The sequence below is a fragment of the Diabrotica virgifera genome, chromosome 9, assembly GCF_917563875.1.
Source record: "Diabrotica virgifera virgifera chromosome 9, PGI_DIABVI_V3a".
NCBI classification, from domain to species: Eukaryota; Metazoa; Arthropoda; class Insecta; order Coleoptera; family Chrysomelidae; genus Diabrotica; species Diabrotica virgifera.
In genome coordinates, this window is record NC_065451.1 from 6,629,919 (window position 1) to 6,648,473 (window position 18,555).

The window sequence follows — 18,555 nt, forward strand, 5'->3', positions numbered from 1 at the left end:
AATTTTTACGACAGCAGTTCGATTCCAGTACAAATTTTTAATGACACGAATATCCTTGTCATCTATTCCAATATTTTTCAGTATTTGCATTAATTTTACATACCTACTTACTGTACTTTATCGAATATCTTTTCGAAGTCCACGAAACATGCAAATACATCTTTTCTTTGGTCACGGCATTTTTGTAATAGGATGTTAAGCGCAAAAGTGCCTCCCTAGTTCCCATAGCATTTCTAAAACCAAATTGGGTATCTTCGAGATCTTCTTGGCATTTGCGTCTAATTCTGTTGTGAAGTATTCTGAGGAAAATATTAAGAGTGTGGCTCATTGGGCTAATTAATCAATATTCTGAGCATTTTCTCGCATTGTGTTTTTTAGGTATTGCGACAAAGATGGATTTGAGCCAATCTGTGGGAATCACTCCGCTGTTATACAGGGTGTCCCGAAAAGATTGGTCATAAATTATACCACACATTCTGGAGTCAAAAATAGTTCGATTTAACCTAACTTACCTTAGTACAAATGTGCTCATAAAAAAAGTTACAGCCCTTTGAAGTTACAAAATGAAAATCGATTTTTTTCAATATATCGAAAATTGTTAAAGATTTTTTACTGAAAATGGACATATATCATTCTTATGACAGGATCATCTTAAAACAAAATTATAGTGAGATTTGTCCACCCCATAATAATTTTATGGAGGATTTGATCCCTTAAACCCCCCCCCCCAAACTTTTGTGAACGTTCTAATTAATTATTGTGGTACCATTAGTTAAACACAACGTTTCTAAAACTTTTTTGTTTATTAGTATTTTTTCGATGAGCTAGTTTTTATCGAGATGTGGCTTCTTTTTTAATATATTTACATAAAAATTTTATGGGAGTTTTGTTCCTTTAAACCCCCCAAATGTTTGTGTACGTTCCAATTAAACTATTATTGTTGTACCATTAGTTAAACACAGTGTTTTTAAAACTTTTTTGCCTTTTAGTCTTTTTTTGACAAGTCACCTTTTATCGAGATGTGGCTTCTTTTTCAAAATATACCTAAAAATGTAAAGTATAAATACATTTTCAGATTATTAACAGGTCTCTTTAATCGTACTTAACCATATACAAATATGTGGTGGATTCGATAAATATTCAAAATATCTCGATAAACACTGGCTTATCGAAAAGTCCTAAGAGACAAAAATGTTTTAAAAACAGTGTGTTTAACTATTGATGCCACACTAATAATTAAATTGAAACGAACACAAAAGTTTAGGGGGGTTTAAGGGAACAAAACCTTCATAAATTTTTTATGGGGTACACAAATTTTACTTTAATTTTTATTTAAGATGCTGCTGCCATAAAAAATGCCACATGTCCATTTTCAATGAAAAATCTCTAAGAGTTTTCGATATATGAAAAAAAATTGATTTTCATTTTATAACTTCAAAGGGCTGTAACTTTTTTGATAAATATTCAAAATATCTCGATAAACACTGGCTTATCGAAAAAGTCCTAAGAGACAAAAATGTTTTAAAAACATTGTGTTTAACTATTGATGCCACACTAATAATTAAATTGGAACGTACACAAAAGTTTGGGGGGGTTTAAGGGAACAAAACCTTCATAAATTTTTTATGGGGTACACAAATTTTACTTTAATTTTTATTTAAGATGCTGCTGCCATAAAAAATGCCACATGTCCATTTTCAATGAAAAATCTCTAAGAGTTTTCGATATATGAAAAAAAATTGATTTTCATTTTGTAACTTCAAAGGGCTGTAACTTTTTTGATAAATATTCAAAATATCTCGATAAACACTGGCTTATCGAAAAAGTCCTAAGAGACAAAAATGTTTTAAAAACAGTGTGTTTAACTATTGATGCCACACTAATAATTAAATTGGAACGTACACAAAAGTTTGGGGGGGTTTAAGGGAACAAAACCTTCATAAATTTTTTATGGGGTACACAAATTTTACTTTAATTTTTATTTAAGATGCTGCTGCCATAAAAAAGCCACATGTCCATTTTCAATGAAAAATCTCTAAGAGTTTTCGATATATGAAAAAAAATTGATTTTCATTTATAACTTCAAAGGGCTGTAACTTTTTTGGTGTGCACTATTGTATATAAGTAAGTAAAGTTCAATTAACCTATTTTTGACCCCAGAATCTGTGGTATAATTTATGACCAATATTTTCGGGACACCCTGTATATTGAATTAAAAAGTCTTCTGATTTGTTTACCTTCGTCTATTTCCCAGCTAGGTTCAAAAGTGAAAATTAAGATTTCAAAATGAAAGCGCTTGAAAATTTTATATTTGTAATCATTATACTCGTATTTTTATTCTTTTTAGGGTTGTGGTCCCGGCCCACAATGTAGCTCAAACTTCCGACCGATACAACTCAGTGATGACGACAGAAGATATATTTTACATCTTCACAACAGTCTTAGGAATAAGGTCGCCACTGGACAAGAAAGACGAGGAAATCAACCTCCAGCTTCAAATATGAAGGCTTTGGTAAGTGTTATGTCTTCTTCTTCATGTGCCTCGTCCTTTAAGGACATTGGCGACCATCACTGCCCATTTTATTCTGTCTGCAGCGGTGTTGAAGAATTATATTGTTATTTTCCACTCCACTGCATTAAATTTTTCCAACATCAGGACGTGCGTCGTCCACCAATTTTCTTTTTCCTTGCACTTTCCCTTGTATAACCAATAGCATGAACTCATATTTGTCATTTCTTAGTATGCGATCAAAGTAGCCAGTGGCGTGCTGGCCATATAAATGAATCGGTGCAATCACCGAGAGGCCGCGGCCTCTTGAGGCCGATCAAATAGGTCTTTTCACAAAAAAATTTAGATGTAACAAAATAAATATTTTTTAATTTCTAATCGAATGTTAATTCTGCTAATAATATTAATAAAATCATTTCAAAAAAATTTAAATTATTTTTAATTGTAAAATACAGTTTAAGTAAATGAATAAGACTCTATATACCTAAAAATAGATTTCTACTGATACCTAATAGTTATTTTCATACATACAAGTATATTTTTATGGTGTTCCAATTTCCTTCAAACATGTATGTACTCTGCAGAATAAAAAATGGAAAAACGTCTTGCACATAAGACAAATCGTTTTATGATGATATACTCGTAAGCACTCTATATCCTAGAAATTTTGATACAGTAAAAAATGGTATAGCTTTAACGGCATTTAAATCATTTACTGAAAAATAAAAAAAATATCCTACCATATTATCTGCGACTGCAATTACAGAAGAACTAGTGGATTTTGCTGATAAATGGATTGTATTAAAAAATGGGATTTTGCAAAATACTGAAATTATAGAAGGTCGAGTTAATGATGAATATGTTCAGTCTACAGAAAATATAAAGGATGATATTAATAATCTAAGTGATAATGAACATAAAGTAACAAATGCCAATGTTGTTGATATCGTGAAAACTTCACCTCCGTGTGGTAATAAAAAGTGTAAGATTGTATAGCTTGCTGTTAAGCTGTTTTGCATAAGTACAACTTATATCATTGTGCTTATCCAAATTTAAATAGTATAAGAATTTATTAACTCTTTCAGTGACACTGTGATTTAAGTATCTTGCAAAAGCGAAAGAAGCTTTTCAACGTTGAAATACATAAAAAATCGGTTAAAAATTACTTTAGCACAAGATCACTTAGAAACATTTATGCTAAAGGTTATAGAAAAAGAAGCTTTGTATGAGCTGAAAAATGATGAAATAATCGACGAATTTGCTTAAAGATCAACTTTAATGCAGATATTATTGATCAAGAGTTAAGTACTTATTTTATAAAATAATTGCTAAAGTTTAGAGTTTAGATTATTGCTTTATATTAACATTTTAAATATTAAATCCACAAAAAAATTGAATTCTTGTAGCTGGCTGTATACCATGAATCACAAAAAATGTAAAATTTGTTTGTAAAAGCTATATTTAAAAATATCCCTAAAAAGGGGTTGCATCAAGACAACAAACGTTTTCGGAATAAGAATTCCATCATTAGGTTCTAAATTCAACATAGCATGCCTGTGCCACCAGAGTAATAGGGCAATACCTTTTAAAGTAGTTTATGCTTACAAAGATTGTACATAGTGTTGTTTTAAAGTTAGATGTTTTAAATTTTCCCAGATTTAACTTCAGGCAACATATAATTCTGCCCCATGTGGGTTGCAATGTCCAGAGGGTGAACCTCTATTGACGGACTTCAGATAACAACTATTTTAAATTTTAAGTATTGTTAAATTGAAGTATTTGCACTGTACTTGTATTTGTACTCTCTTGTATAATTGATTTATTAAAATTCAACTTAATACATAATTGAAAAATTCTCAAAATTTTATTTTACTTTTACCTTAATTACATGAAATTCATATTATATTTATTCAGGAAATTATGGTTTCTGCCTTACTGCATACAATATTGTCACACATGTCATTTATTATTTTTTGTAAGATGGCTTATTCTTAAATAAAAAAATATAGCAAATTAAAAAGAATAATTGAATTCAAAGTTTTATGTTTGATTTAAAAATAAATAATATTTTTGTTTTTTGATTTTATAATAGAAGGCAAAATGAGGATGGGAGGCCGCTTGTCTATAAAATCACCGGGCCGCTTGACAACTTCCAGCACGCCACTGAAAGTAGCTCGTTCTTTCCTCCACAGTGTTGATATTTATTTTTCTTTTTTCATCTTTCTTAATGTTTCCATATTTGTTACGTGGTGTGTCCATGATACTTTCCACGTTCTTCGATAACACCAGATGTCAAAGCTTTTTCAGTTGCGTCCGTAGTTATTCAGGCTTCGATTCCATATAAAAGGACAGAGAATCGTAACATCTCAATACTCTAGTTCTTCTAGTTCTCCCAGTTTTCCATTACATGACACTGCTTTAATCTTCTCAAAAGAGCTTCTGGCCATCTCAGTGAGTCGTTTTATTATTCATTTACCTCACATTGCAAGTAATTGTATTTGCGTTCTTTCTCTAAAGCTTTTCCTTTAACGCAGATTGTGTTTTGAATCTTGTTCTTACAGAAAATCATGATTTTTGTTTGGTCAAAACCCTTTTGTTCAGGGCCCTTCCTGCTGTCCGCAAGGAGTTTTGTATCGTCTGCATATTTGAGATTTTTCTCTAGTGTTCTGTTAACTGATATGCCTTCATTGATGTCTTCTAGATCCTTTTTAAACATTTCTTCCGAGCACTTAAGAGGAAACAGTAGCGATCAACAGGTAGCGAAAACGCGTTCCAAGATTGCGACTGTAATTTTGAATATTTTTTCGAGATATTTGGCATACGTATTCGTAATATAATAAAGAATGGCGGTACAGAGCCCAATTTGAAAAATATGTTAATATGTGGAAATTACTCTGTAATTAAATACAATATTAAAAAAACGAGCCTGTACCGCCATTAAGAAGAACAAAAAAATACACTTTCTTCAAATAAACTTTTTTATCCGATGCCTAGATTTTATGTCATTTTGGAACTACTAAAATTTTTGAAGTTATACTTCTTGCGATATGAGTGTGAATTTTATATGTTAAAACCTATGATCCGGGCGCATGCGCATTATAACTTTGTTCTGATTGGATGTTCAAATGACATGTCAAAAATTATCCAATATGGCAGCTGTAGCACAGCTGTGGTGTGGACGGTTGACGGTTTGGTTATGTAATGTATGGTTGTTGCGTGTTAAAATTTGTGGGAAGAGAAACAACAAAGGTTAGTTAATAGTTATACTGCCTTTTTGAAGTTATACTTCTTTAGGCGCGATTTCATTGAGGGTGAAATTTTAGTAATCTGCGCACACAGGCAATATGGAGTTCGTTACTAAATGTTTTAATTTATGTATTTATCAGTCCAGAAAAGTTGTGGAAAGAATATATTAGTGTTTTTAAATATATTTTTCTACAAACGTGTTACAAATGCAATTTATAGCACTCCATAGGAGCGTTAAAAATGCAACTCTAAAGCACCGGTGCTTTAAAAAATTTTAAGGCACTGCAGTTAAAAGTGAATTGTCAAATTTTGAAACGTCAAAATATTTATATTTCATTTAGTAACATTAATAGATATTAATAATACCTATTTACGAATGTTTCTTCTAAAATTTAGGAATATATTAATTTTATAATACATTTAAGTATGTAGTAATTTTCTTTACAATTTTTACTTACCAATTTGTTTTGTTTTTACCTAATATCGCCGTTGTCTAGCAAGTGTCTACGTAGATTAGCGGTATGTGTATTAGCTACGGATCCGTTATAGTCCATTCTTTCACGCTTTTTGCTCTAAATTTTAAAGAACCGCTTGGATTGACATGAAATTTGGCATGCGTATAGCTTACGTGTCAAAGAAAAAAAGCGATATTGTGCCGATGTGTGCTTTTGCCCTGGGGGTGACTTTCACCCCCTCTTGGGGGTGAAAAAATATATGTCCAAAATAAGTCCGGAAATGGGTAAACTGACTAATTTTAAGTAACTTTTGTTCTATAGAGCTTTTTCACCAAGTCAACACTTTTCGAGTTATTTGCGAGTGAAAATATGTTCATTTTTCAACAAAATAACCACATTTTTAGACGGTTTTTCGAAAATAACTCAAAAAGTAAGTATTTTGTCGAAAATATAGCCTATAAAAAAGTAAAAAAATGGTGCACGCGTTAGGTCTCTGGACCTCGTAGAACCAGAGTTATAGCCAATGAAAAATAGATTCATATTCACCAAATTTCAAATAGAATATTTCGACGTGAAATATCCAAAAAATTAAGCACTTTTTGGGGATAAGCCATTAAAACTTTTTTAAAGTGTTTAAAAAAAGCTTTATTTCTGTTTTTACAAAAAGTTTCTAGCATTAAATTTAAGCAAGTTACGCTCAAAATAAAGTTAGTCCCTTTTGTTTTTGCAAAAAAAAATCGGGAAGACCAACCCCTAATTAGCAACTTAAATGAAATTAATCATTACCGCTCCACAAATTATTTTACTTATGTTGCGTTTATATGATCTGTAAGTTTCATCGATTCTAAGTGCTTATTTTTTAAAAAATTTGGTTTCAAAGTAAAATTTTAAAAATTTAATTTTTGAAAAATATGCTTTTTTTCAAAATAACTTAAAAATTGTTAGAGATACCAAAAATCTCGAAAAACAAAAAAAGTCAGATTTGCTTTTCTGAATATCATGTATTTTTTTGTTTTTCTGTTAGACAAAAATTGATTAAGATTTGGTGTTTCTAAATTTGTATACATTCGTGATCATTGACTCTTTCAACCCCTTTTAACTACAGCCCTTTCAATAATAAGGACTTTGAACCGATGAAACTTACATATCATATAAACAATATATGCATGAGTCAAGAAACTTGTGAAGTCGTAACGATTAAGTTCATTTAAGATACTAATTAGGGGGTGATTTTCTCGATTTCTTTACCAAAACCAAAGGGATAACTTTATTTTGAGCGTAACTTGTTTAATTTTGATGCTAGAATTTTTTTTATAAAACAAAAATGAAGCTTTTTTTAAATACTTTAAATAAGTTGTAATGAGTTTTCCCCGAAATGTGCTTCATTTTTGGTTATTTCACGTTAAAGTATTCCATTTGGAATTTGACGAATATGAATCTATTTTTCATTAGCTATAACTCTGCTTCTACTAGGTGTAGAGACGTGATGTATACACCATTTTTTTAAATTTTTTACAGCCTATATTTTTGCTAAGAATGTTTTTTCGACAAAATACTTACTATTTGAGTTATTTGCGAAAAACCGTCTAAAAGCGTGGTTATTTTGTTAAAAAAATGAACATATTCACTGCCAAATAACTCGAAAAGTATTGACTTAGTGAAAAAACTCTATAGAACAAAAGTTACTTAAAATTAGCCAGTATATCCATTTCCTGACTTTCTTTGGACGAATATTATTTCACCCCCAAGAGGGGGTGAAAACCACCCCCAGGGCAGAAGCACATATCGGCACAATATCACTTTTTTTCTTTGACTTGTTAGCTATGCGTATGCCAAATTTCATGTCAATCCAAGCGGTTCTTTAAAATTTAAAAGTTTTGCAATATTTTACCGTTAAAGAAAGGACTATTAGTACTTGGTTCAATTCCCACATAAGGAATTTTTTTTGTTTATTATTAATGGTTATTGACATCTTAGACTATTATTGTATGGACTTATAAATGATTAAAAATAATTAAAAATAATTAAAAATAATTAAAAATAATTAAAATAATTAATCGGGATGTTGCCCAACTATTTACCGGGTTGCAAATTTATAATAATTGCCTATTTCAAAATGCTCTTTTGAAATGAATTTTTCTTATGCACAAATGCAATTTCAGATTTCTTATTCATTACATAGTTCACAAAATTTCCTGACATTCTCACGAATCCAAAGCACCAAACTGCATTAAAATCCGTCTTACTGCGCCAAAAATCGAGAGTAAGGCCTTTTTTTGTGCTTCAATGTCTCGACTAATTCGGCCAGAGATCGAGAGGTCGTGAGTTCGAATCCAGTGCAATCCTATACTTTTTTTATTTTTTTGAAAGCGGTAAGCACAAAATTAGTTTGGTGTTTAAAAAAAATTAAAACAAACTGTTTAAAGTATATTTATTTTTAAGAAATCATATAATAGAAGTAGTATAACTTCTTACGTGCGTACAAAGTACACACACATTCTTTTTTTTTTATTTCATTCTTCTTCTTCTTTAAGTACCGTGCCCAAATTTTTAGGCGTGGGTAGCTTCCATAACAATTTGCCGATATCGTTCTCGATCTTGTGCGGCATGTAACAATTGATCTGCTGATAAGCCAGTCCATTGACGAAGGTTTCGGATCCATGAATATTTCTTTCGACCAATTCCTCTTTTTCCGTCGATCTTTCCATTGAGTATTAACTGCAGCACATTAGTAGTATTAGTAGTTCCAAAATGGCACAAAATCTAGGCATCGGATAAAAAAGTTTATTTGAAGAAGGTGTATTTTTTGTTCTTCTTAATGGCGGTACAGGCTCGTTTTTTTAATATTGTATTTAATTACAGAGTAATTTCCACATATTAATATATTTTTCAAATTGGGCTCTGTACCGCCATTCTTTATTATATTACGAATACGTGTGCCAAATATCTCGAAAAAATATTCAAAATTACAGCCGCAATCTTGGAACGCGTTTTGGCTACCTGTTGATCGCTACTGTGTCACCTTAATAAAAAGCAGAGAGGATAGTACACACCTTTGTCATTATCTCCTCTACTATCCCCACAGTGTTTATAGAAATTTTAAAACCACATTGTGTTTATGGCTTGTATTTTAATGGATCTAAATGAAACTAATAGAATACCATCATTTTAGAGTTACAACAGAGAACTAGAGAACATCGCACAATGTTTGACGAACACATGTAACTTCGGCCACGATAAATGCAGACGAACTGGTAAGTCAATACCAATATTTTTATTGTTAAGTTACAAGTTGACAGAAATATCTGTAATAGCCAATAGTGCAGCCGATATGTGAAACATTTGTGTATTTAATGAGAGAAGTATATAATTTGGACTACATATACTACACCTATAAAGGTTCAAATTTAGATATGAGGCCATCTCAGATTTTGCCTTTTACAAAAAATGGCGGTCATTCAAAATGGCGACTATACATATGTGAGTAATAGCACGATAACTTTTGAATGAGATGTCAGATTTCAACCAAATTTGGTATATAGGTTCCTTTTTTGATGTATAAGATCTAGGGTCTTGAACGGGAAGAATCAGTTTACCAAAAGTTGTGTTTTTCCTGGTTTTTATGTAAAAATATATTGTTTTTCTTTTCAATTCTTTCACCCTGTATGTATTAATTTTTCAAAAAGCTAATACCGCCATTGAAAAGCGCGTAAAAATATTTTTTATGAAATATTTTAAACTTTTTAGTTATGTTAATTACCGTTTAATAAATGCATAACGTATCTTCACATGTACCTATGTGCGGCAGATTTGTGCAAATATTATAAGAATTATTATGAATTTATTGTAGTCCAGAGAAATAAGATTTTTCTCGTGACACATCCCCCTCCAGGCCGAAACCAAATTTTTTGAATAGTATGGACATCTATATTATTAACCTATATGTTTCCTGCAGCCGATTTTGATGATATACATAGTTATAAACAAATGAAGATCAAAAAACGCTAAATTTTCGCTTTTTTCGTCTATTACCAAAAAGTTAAGCACTTTAAACAAATATGAGTATAAGAAGCTCATAAATCGCATAAAAAACTTCAATATGGCGTTCGCTGAATATGTCCATCCTTATTGGTTGCTTAGAAAATTGCAAAATAAATCATAAATTTTGAGTTTTTATAAATATTCATAACTTATGTAAAAATTAACTTAGAACCTTCTTATTACACGGAATGCTGATACTTCTTGTACTTAAATTATATTTTAAATTTCAAAGCAATTGGTCAAATAATTTAAAAGTTATTTAATTTGTTTATCCCAAACTCATTTTTTTTGCAACACTACAAGTCAGAAAATTATGAGGCTACAATCATACTTCGGACAGTTTATGAAAGAAGAACATTTATACTATTACCATTATTAAAAATAAATGACAAAAAATAATTTTAAACAGTGTAAAATTATTTTGAAAAAACATGCCGATTTTTTGCTTACTTAAAAACAATTAGAATAACTTTTTAACCGTTACCTGTAGAAAAATTATTTTTTCATATTTAGAAAGACTGAATTTTTATACACATTTAGAAAGAAAAACAACTGTCCTAGAACAATTAGGGACAAAGTTAGCCCCCCCATTTATTTAATTCACATGTTTTTGCAAAATAATTTTGCAATATTTATAATTATTTTTTGTAATTTTTTTTAATTAAATTAATACTGTAAATTTCCTTCTTCCATAAACTATCCAAAGTATTACTGTAGCTTCATCATTTTCTGACTTACAGTGTTGCAAAAAAAAATATATTTGGGATAAACAAATTAAATAACTTTTAAACTATTTGACCAATTTCTTCGAAATTTAGGGTATGAATTAAGCACCATAAGTCTCAGCATTCTGTGTAATAAGAAGGTTCTAAGTTAATTTTTTCATAAGTTATGAATATTTATAAAAACTCAAAATTTATGATTTATTTTGCAATTTTCTAAGCAACCAATAAGGATAGACATATTGAGCGAACGACATATTGAAGTTTTTTATACCGTTTATGAGTTTCTTACTCTCAAATTTGTTAAAAATGCCTATTTTCTTAGTAATAGACGAAAAAAGCGAAAATTTACCGTTTTTTGATCTTCATTTGTTTATAACTATGTATATCATCAAAATCGGCTGCAGGAAATATATAGGTTATTATTATAGATGTCCATATTACTCAAAAAATTTGGTTTCGGCCTGGAGGGGGTTGTGTCACCAACAGGCTATTTTTTTCCCTTATTTCTCTGAACTATTGGTAGAAGTACATAATTTGGACCACATATACTACACATATAAAGGTTCAAATTTAGATATGAGGCCATCTCAGTTTTTGTTCCTTTTACAAAAATGGCGGGCCTTCAAAATGGCGACTATACATATATGACTACTAGCACGATAACTTTTGAACGAAGGCCGATTTCAGCCAAATTTGGCATCAAGGTTATTTTTTTGATAAATAACATCGAGATCTTGAACCGGAAGAAACGGTTTACCAGAACTTGTGTTTTTACTGTTTTTTTTTTATGTAAAAATATGTTGTTTCTTTTTCAATTCTTTCATCCTGTATATATTAATTTTTCAAAAAGATAATATGTGCCGCCATTGAAAAGAGCGTAAAAATATTTTTTGTGAAATGTTTTGAACTTTGTAGTTATGTTAATAATTAACATAACTAAAAAGTTCAAAATATTTCCTAAAAAATATTTTACACCATTTAATAAATGCATAACGTACATATGTTCACAGGTATGTACCTATGGGCGGCAGATTCATATTAAGAGGAAACAGTAGCGATCAACAGGTAGCCAAAACGCGTTCCAAGATTGCGGCTGTAATTTTGAATATTTTTTCGAGATATTTGGCACACATATTCGCAACATAATAAAGAATGGCGGTATAGAGCCCAATTTGAAAAATATATTAATATGTGGAAATTACTCTGTAATTAAATACAATATTAAAAAAACGAGCCTGTACCGCCATTAAGAAGAACAAAAAAATACACTTTCTTCAAATAAACTTTTTTATTCGATGCCTAGATTTTGTGTCATTTTGGAACTATGTACTAAAATTTTTTATTTCATTAGTAGTTCCAAAATGACACAAAATCTAGGCATCGGATAAAAAAGTTTATTTGAAGAAAGTGTATTTTTTTGTTCTTCTTAATGGCGGTACAGGCTCTTTTTTTAATATTGTATTTAATTACAGAGTAATTTTCACATATTAATAGATTTTTCAAATTGGGCTCTATACCGCCATTCTTTATTATATTACGAATAAGTGTGCCAAATATCTCAAAGAAATATTCAAAATTACAGCCGCAATCTTGAAACGCGTTCTCGCTACCTGTTGATCGCTACTGTTTCCTCTTAAATGCCCGCCATTTTTGTAAAAGACAAAATCTGAGATGGCCTCATATTTAAATTTGAATCTTTGTATGTGTAGTCCAAATTATATGCTTCTACCATTAAATGCACAATAATTCTTATATTATTATTTGCACGAATCTGCCGCACATAGACATAGCTAGGTATTTACCTACATGTGAAGATACGTTATGCATTTATTAATTGGTAATTAACATAACTAAAGAGTTCAAAATATTTCCTAAAAAATATTTTTACTCTCTTTTCAACGCCGGTATTACCTTTTTGAAAAATTAATATATACAGGGTGAAAGAATTGAAAAAATAAACTACATATTTTTACATAAAAGATCAGGAAAAGCACAACTTCTGGTAAACCGATTCTTTCGGTTCAAGAACTCGATCTTATACATTAAAAAAAGAACCCATATACGAAATTTGGTTAAAGTCGGATTTTTTGTTTAAAAGTTATCGTGCCATTAGACACATATGTATCTTCGCCATTTTGAATGTCCGATATTTTTGTATAAGGTAAAATCTGAGATGGCCTCATTTGAACCTTTATATGTGTAGTATATGTGGTCCAAATTATATGCTTCACTGGTCAACATGGAAAAATGAACAGACACTCTGATGGGTGTTCTTAACTAATTTTGGGTCGCTGAACTCGAATATGACCTCCGTTTTTTTCCATCACCCTCCATTTTTCCGCTCCCCCCTATTCTTGCCAAAATAGTGGTGAAATAGGTAAATTTCGTTTAATTTGCTCATTTCGCCGCGATAAATGCCAACTTATAGATTAAAATTACAGTAAAATAATGATTAAGATCTTCCTATCTCTCTTTTTCACCCCCCCCCCTTCTCTCTTTTACACTTTTACACTACTTGAATTCGCAAGCAAGCACCTGTCAGTTGCAGTGAGCGTGTTGTTCGAGACAGACTGTCTCGAAGTTTTTAAAAGTGAGGTGTTTGCGTTTAGCACACGTGTTTTTTTTTCTATGCTTCAAGTACATTTCTTTGTAAAGTTTTTGGAGTTACAATGCCGCGTTTTTGTAAGAATGATGTGAATTCTTTCTGTTATATTTGTGGAGAAGTAACTTTTAAGAATCAAAGGAGACCTTTAAATAAGATGGTTCGAAAAGCTTATGAGCATTATTTCTGTTGCAAAGTCGGGGATCAAGACAAGCGATGGGCCCCAAAATTATGTTGCAATAGTTGTTACACTAATTTAAGTTCGTGGTTACGTGGGAAATCACGTCCGATGTCCTTCGCTGTACCAATGGTCTGGCGTGAGCGCACTTCTCATGCCGAGGACTGTTATTTTTGTATGACGAAAATATCTGGATTTTCGCGAAAATCGAAACGTACCATCACTTATCCGAATATCCCTTCGGCAATTAGACCCGTGGAACATAGTAATATGCTGCCTGTTTCCATACCACCCGTAAACTACACCCTAGATGATGAAGAATCAGCAACTGAACAGAATGCGTCACCACTGGAAGAGGAGACCTCACATGGGAGCCAAGATGGAGACTACGCGCCTAACGGTTCGAACGAACCACAACTTTTTACTCAGGAGGAATTGAACGACTTAGTTCGCGATTTAAACCTGCCTAAAATAAAAGCTGAGCTTCTTGGTTCACGACTTCAGCAGAAAAATCTCCTGCAGAAAGATGTCAATATTACGTTTTTCAGAAAAAGAAATTCCGCCTTCATTTCTTTTTTCTCGCGAGATGATGATGATGAAGATTGAATTAGCTGTAACAACATTGCAGGAATAATGACTGAGCTAAAAATACCATACGTATCTGAAAACTGGAGACTTTTCATTGATTCCTCAAAAACTAGTTTAAAAGCGGTTTTACTTAATAATGGAAATGATCTACCATCGGTCCCTGTTGCCTATGCAACCAGTATGAAGGAAACATATGACAATCTAAGAAAAATTTTGGAAAAAATTAGTTACGATCATCATCAATGGAATGTTTGTGCTGACCTCAAAGTAGTGGCAGTATTAACTGGATTGCAAGCTGGATACACTAAATTTTGTTGCTTTCTTTGTGAATGGGAGAGCCGTGCTAAAGATCAACATTATGTGCGAAAAGACTGGCCCTTGCGCGTGAATGATATTCCCGGTTGTAAAAACATCGCTTTTGGTGCCTTAGTAGACAAAAAAAAATCATTATACCTCCACTTCACATTAAGCTGGGCCTTTTTAAACAATTCGTTAAGGCTCTAAATAGGGATGGTAAAGGATTCTTATAACTGAAGCAAAAATTTCCGCATATAAGTGATGCCAAAATCAAAGAAGGCGTATTTGTGGGACCCCAGATTAAACAGTTATTTGATGACGATGCTTTCTCCAACAGTTTGTCAAGAAAAGAGCCTGGGAATCTTTTGTTTTTGTTTGTCTCAATTTGCTTGAAAACAAAAGGTCAGATGACTATCAACAACGAATTGATGAGCTACTTAAATCTTACAAGGCTTTAGGTTGCAATATGTCATTTAAAGTCCATTTTCTCCACTCCCACCTGAGTTTTTTCCCGGAAAATTGTGGAGCCGTTTCGGACGAGCATGGTGAAAGATTTCATCAGCAGATTGCCCAAATGGAGAAGAGATACGCTGGAAAATGGAACCCTAGTATGTTGGCGGACTACTGTTGGACTCAAATTGGAGAAACACCGGAGGACGCTTACAAAAGGAGAAAAATTTCCAAGTAGATGCAGGTATGTTTTTTTTCAGACTTTTTGATTGCTTAGCCTTATGATTAATTTCAATACTTTTTCTCCCCCTCCACCTTGTCTAATCATATTTTTGTCATAATTCTCAGATACAATCAAAATCACATAAGAGTTTGTTTCAAATAAATAGGTAACTTCTTTTTTTTTGTACATCCATATTTATGTTTTTTTTCTTGTTGAAGAACGAGGGGGCTTTAAGGGGGGAGGGTGAAAAAGAGAGATATGATGATGCAAGGCGGTTCAAGGGGGTATTGGGAAGGTGTAAAAAATGGCAAAAGGCCTGTAATGTCGCTTTTTTTTCCAAAAAAAATACTGAAAAATGCTGATTTTTTACGTTTTTTTCAGAAAAATACCCCTTTCTTCCCCTTTTTTCGCCCCCTCGGATCCCCAATTATGTTTATCGTTGGACATAATCTTAATCATTATTTTACTGTAATTTTAATCTATAAGTTGGCATTTATCGCGGCGAAATGAGCAAATTAAACGAAATTTACCTATTTCACCACTATTTTGGCAAGAATAGGGGGGAGCGGAAAAATGGAGGGTGATGGAAAAAAACGGAGGTCATATTCGAGTTCAGCGACCCAAAATTAGTAAAGAACACCCATCAGAGTGTCTGTTCATTTTTTTTCAATTTTTTTTGTTGACCAGTATAAATGCACAATTCTTATAATATTTGCACGAATCTGCCGCACTACAATGTCAAACCAATGGAAAACTTTAGTTACGCGACGTTGTCAGATCAATCCAGTTTCAAAGGTTTTTCGGATTTTTATTTATTACCTGTAGCACAGTAAAATTTCATATATTTTAAAACATTGTATATAATTTCAAAGGATTGTGCAGTTAGTGTCCTATTTTTCACGGAACTTGTAATATTCATGTTTGTTAAAAAAGTATTAAGTGTATTTTAAATTAACCACCATTCGGCGATTTCATCTGGCAATGTCTCAAAGCCACTAATTTCGTGCACAATTCATTTTAGACGGATGTTTACTCTGCACCAACTTGTTCAACTGGAGTCCCTCTCCTTGATTTGCTACTTAAGTGACCTTCGCGGTTTCAGATATTGTACCAATATCATACAAAATTCTTCACTTTATACATTGTTTTTTTTTGCAGCCCAATGGTCATGGGTAGGACAAAATTTAGGCATAAGATGGACCAAAGGATATCTCGAAAACGTTAGATCGGTTATCAAAGATGTAATTAATTCCTGGTATAATGAAGTAAAGGACTTCAGGTCATCAGGGGTTTCGCGATATGGATTGTAAGTATCATAGCTTTAACTTGTTTATAAGTTTTATACTTGCTGTTGAGTTTTTTACATATTTAGGTCTTAAACATATACTTTCTTGTCTCCGAAGAGTTTATACCACAAAATTGTTTAAAGATTTCTTCTTATTTTCAATTTTTATTCGCGTGGCACTACGAACACTGATTCTTACGGTTTACTGTAAAGAGGCCGAAATTATTTGACCGAAAGCAGTAGACCGAACTCATTAGACCGAAAAGCACTTTACCGAAACCTCACAAGACCGAACAATAGGAGACCGAAAAGCATTAGGTACATAATACAGGGTGCTCAAACAGGATTGTAATCTGAGCAAGGGTAACATCAACCTCTCTTCACCCTTTATCCAGGCTTAGGACTGGCAGCACAAAGTACTGGCGAGTTTAGAGGTTGTTTTTTTTGCTTTGTTTTTTGTTTATTTTTTTTCTTTTTCTTTTTACTTGTCGCAGTAAAAGAGATAAGCCAAATGTAATTACAAGCAAATGTTATTTGGATGGTTATAAGAAACAGTTAAAATGGTGTTAACGTCACTCTACCCTTAACCCAGATATTACTGAAACTTTTATTGTTAACATTTTGAATTAATTTCGAATTTTCATGGAAATTATAGCATATGGAACCAAAAAACACAATCATATATTTTTTTATGACGATACCTGTCAAGTTTTGACATGTTCTTTTAAAAGGACGGTAGTAATATACGGTACCAGATATCATATATATTTTATTAGTATCAATTTACAAAGAATGAAAGGATTTAACACCAAATTTTGGATGTAAAGGTATTTTGCACTTTTCACACAAAAACTGGACTTTTTTGTGACAATATCCACATCGCGATTGCTTTTCTTGATAAAGAACCAAGTGGTTAATACCGTCATATCTTGAATTGGCTGCCGAATTCGAATTCCGCTTAGAAGGTCCGCGTTTTGTTTCTTTTTTAAAAGTTTCCAAAATATTAGTTGCAATAGATCTTCTAAATTCAAGTTGATCCAGTTTACCGTCTTGAGTTTTGTGAATCTGCCACGCATTTTGAATAGCCATATCAACGCAATGAGCAAAAAGGGGAAAATACCATTTCTTTCCTCTTATGGACACTCGATATAAACTGATGTTCTGGTCACTGCGATCAACGCCGCCCATGAAGTTGTTGTATATTCTAACAATATTTGGTTGAGGAACTTGAATATATTTTTTCTCTGCTTGTGAAAATCTCTTTACAGAGAAGCAAAGCATTACTGGTACAAAATTGGAAGCAATAGAAACGATATTATTATCATGCCAGCGGCAAACCACTATTCCTGTATTTTTATCAAGACGATACTCGTATTTACCACGTTCAGTTTTTTTCATAATAGATGAACAGGGTAAAGGGCATTTCATGGTGCGAATTTCCCTTACAGTGCCTGTACCAAATATGCCTCTTTGTTTTAGCTCATGCAGTAAATGAATAGAAGTAAAATAATTATCAAAAATAAGATGGAATCGCCTTTGAGGCCATACTTCATTCAATCTGTCTGCATAGGATAGAACTACTGATGCACCCAATTCAAGGACTTTATATTGTTCAGGTATTGTAGTGGAATTACCTTGGTAAGGAGAAAACCAAACTATGTATCCCAGACGAAGGGCTCCTACCCACATTTTGTACCCCCAACGGATTGGTTTTCCCCTGATGAATTGTTTTGTGGGATGGCGACCAAAATACGGAACCATTGCCTCATCTATGCTGTGATGTTGTTCTAAAGGGGAAAATTGTATAAATTTTTTGTTTATTACGTCGAACAGGGGTCGCATCTTGGCAAATCTATCAAATTTATCTAATGACAAGTTATTGCAAACATGCAAAACTTTCATTATGTGGGAAAATCTATCCCTAGATATAGCAGCTACCACCATTGCGTTGTGCGA

At 32.2% G+C, this 18,555-nt stretch overlaps 1 protein-coding gene across 1 annotated transcript in view; it reads left to right on the top strand.

Moving 5' to 3' along the window:
* Positions 1 to 18,555, top strand: part of LOC126892855 (venom allergen 5.02-like) — a 33,958-nt gene that overhangs the window by 13,121 nt on the left and 2,282 nt on the right. The window contains exons 2-4 of the mRNA XM_050662657.1: positions 2,348 to 2,512; positions 9,383 to 9,464; positions 16,473 to 16,620. Of these exons, the coding sequence (XP_050518614.1) occupies positions 2,348 to 2,512; positions 9,383 to 9,464; positions 16,473 to 16,620 (395 nt within the window). The remainder of the gene's footprint in view (positions 1 to 2,347; positions 2,513 to 9,382; positions 9,465 to 16,472; positions 16,621 to 18,555) is intronic.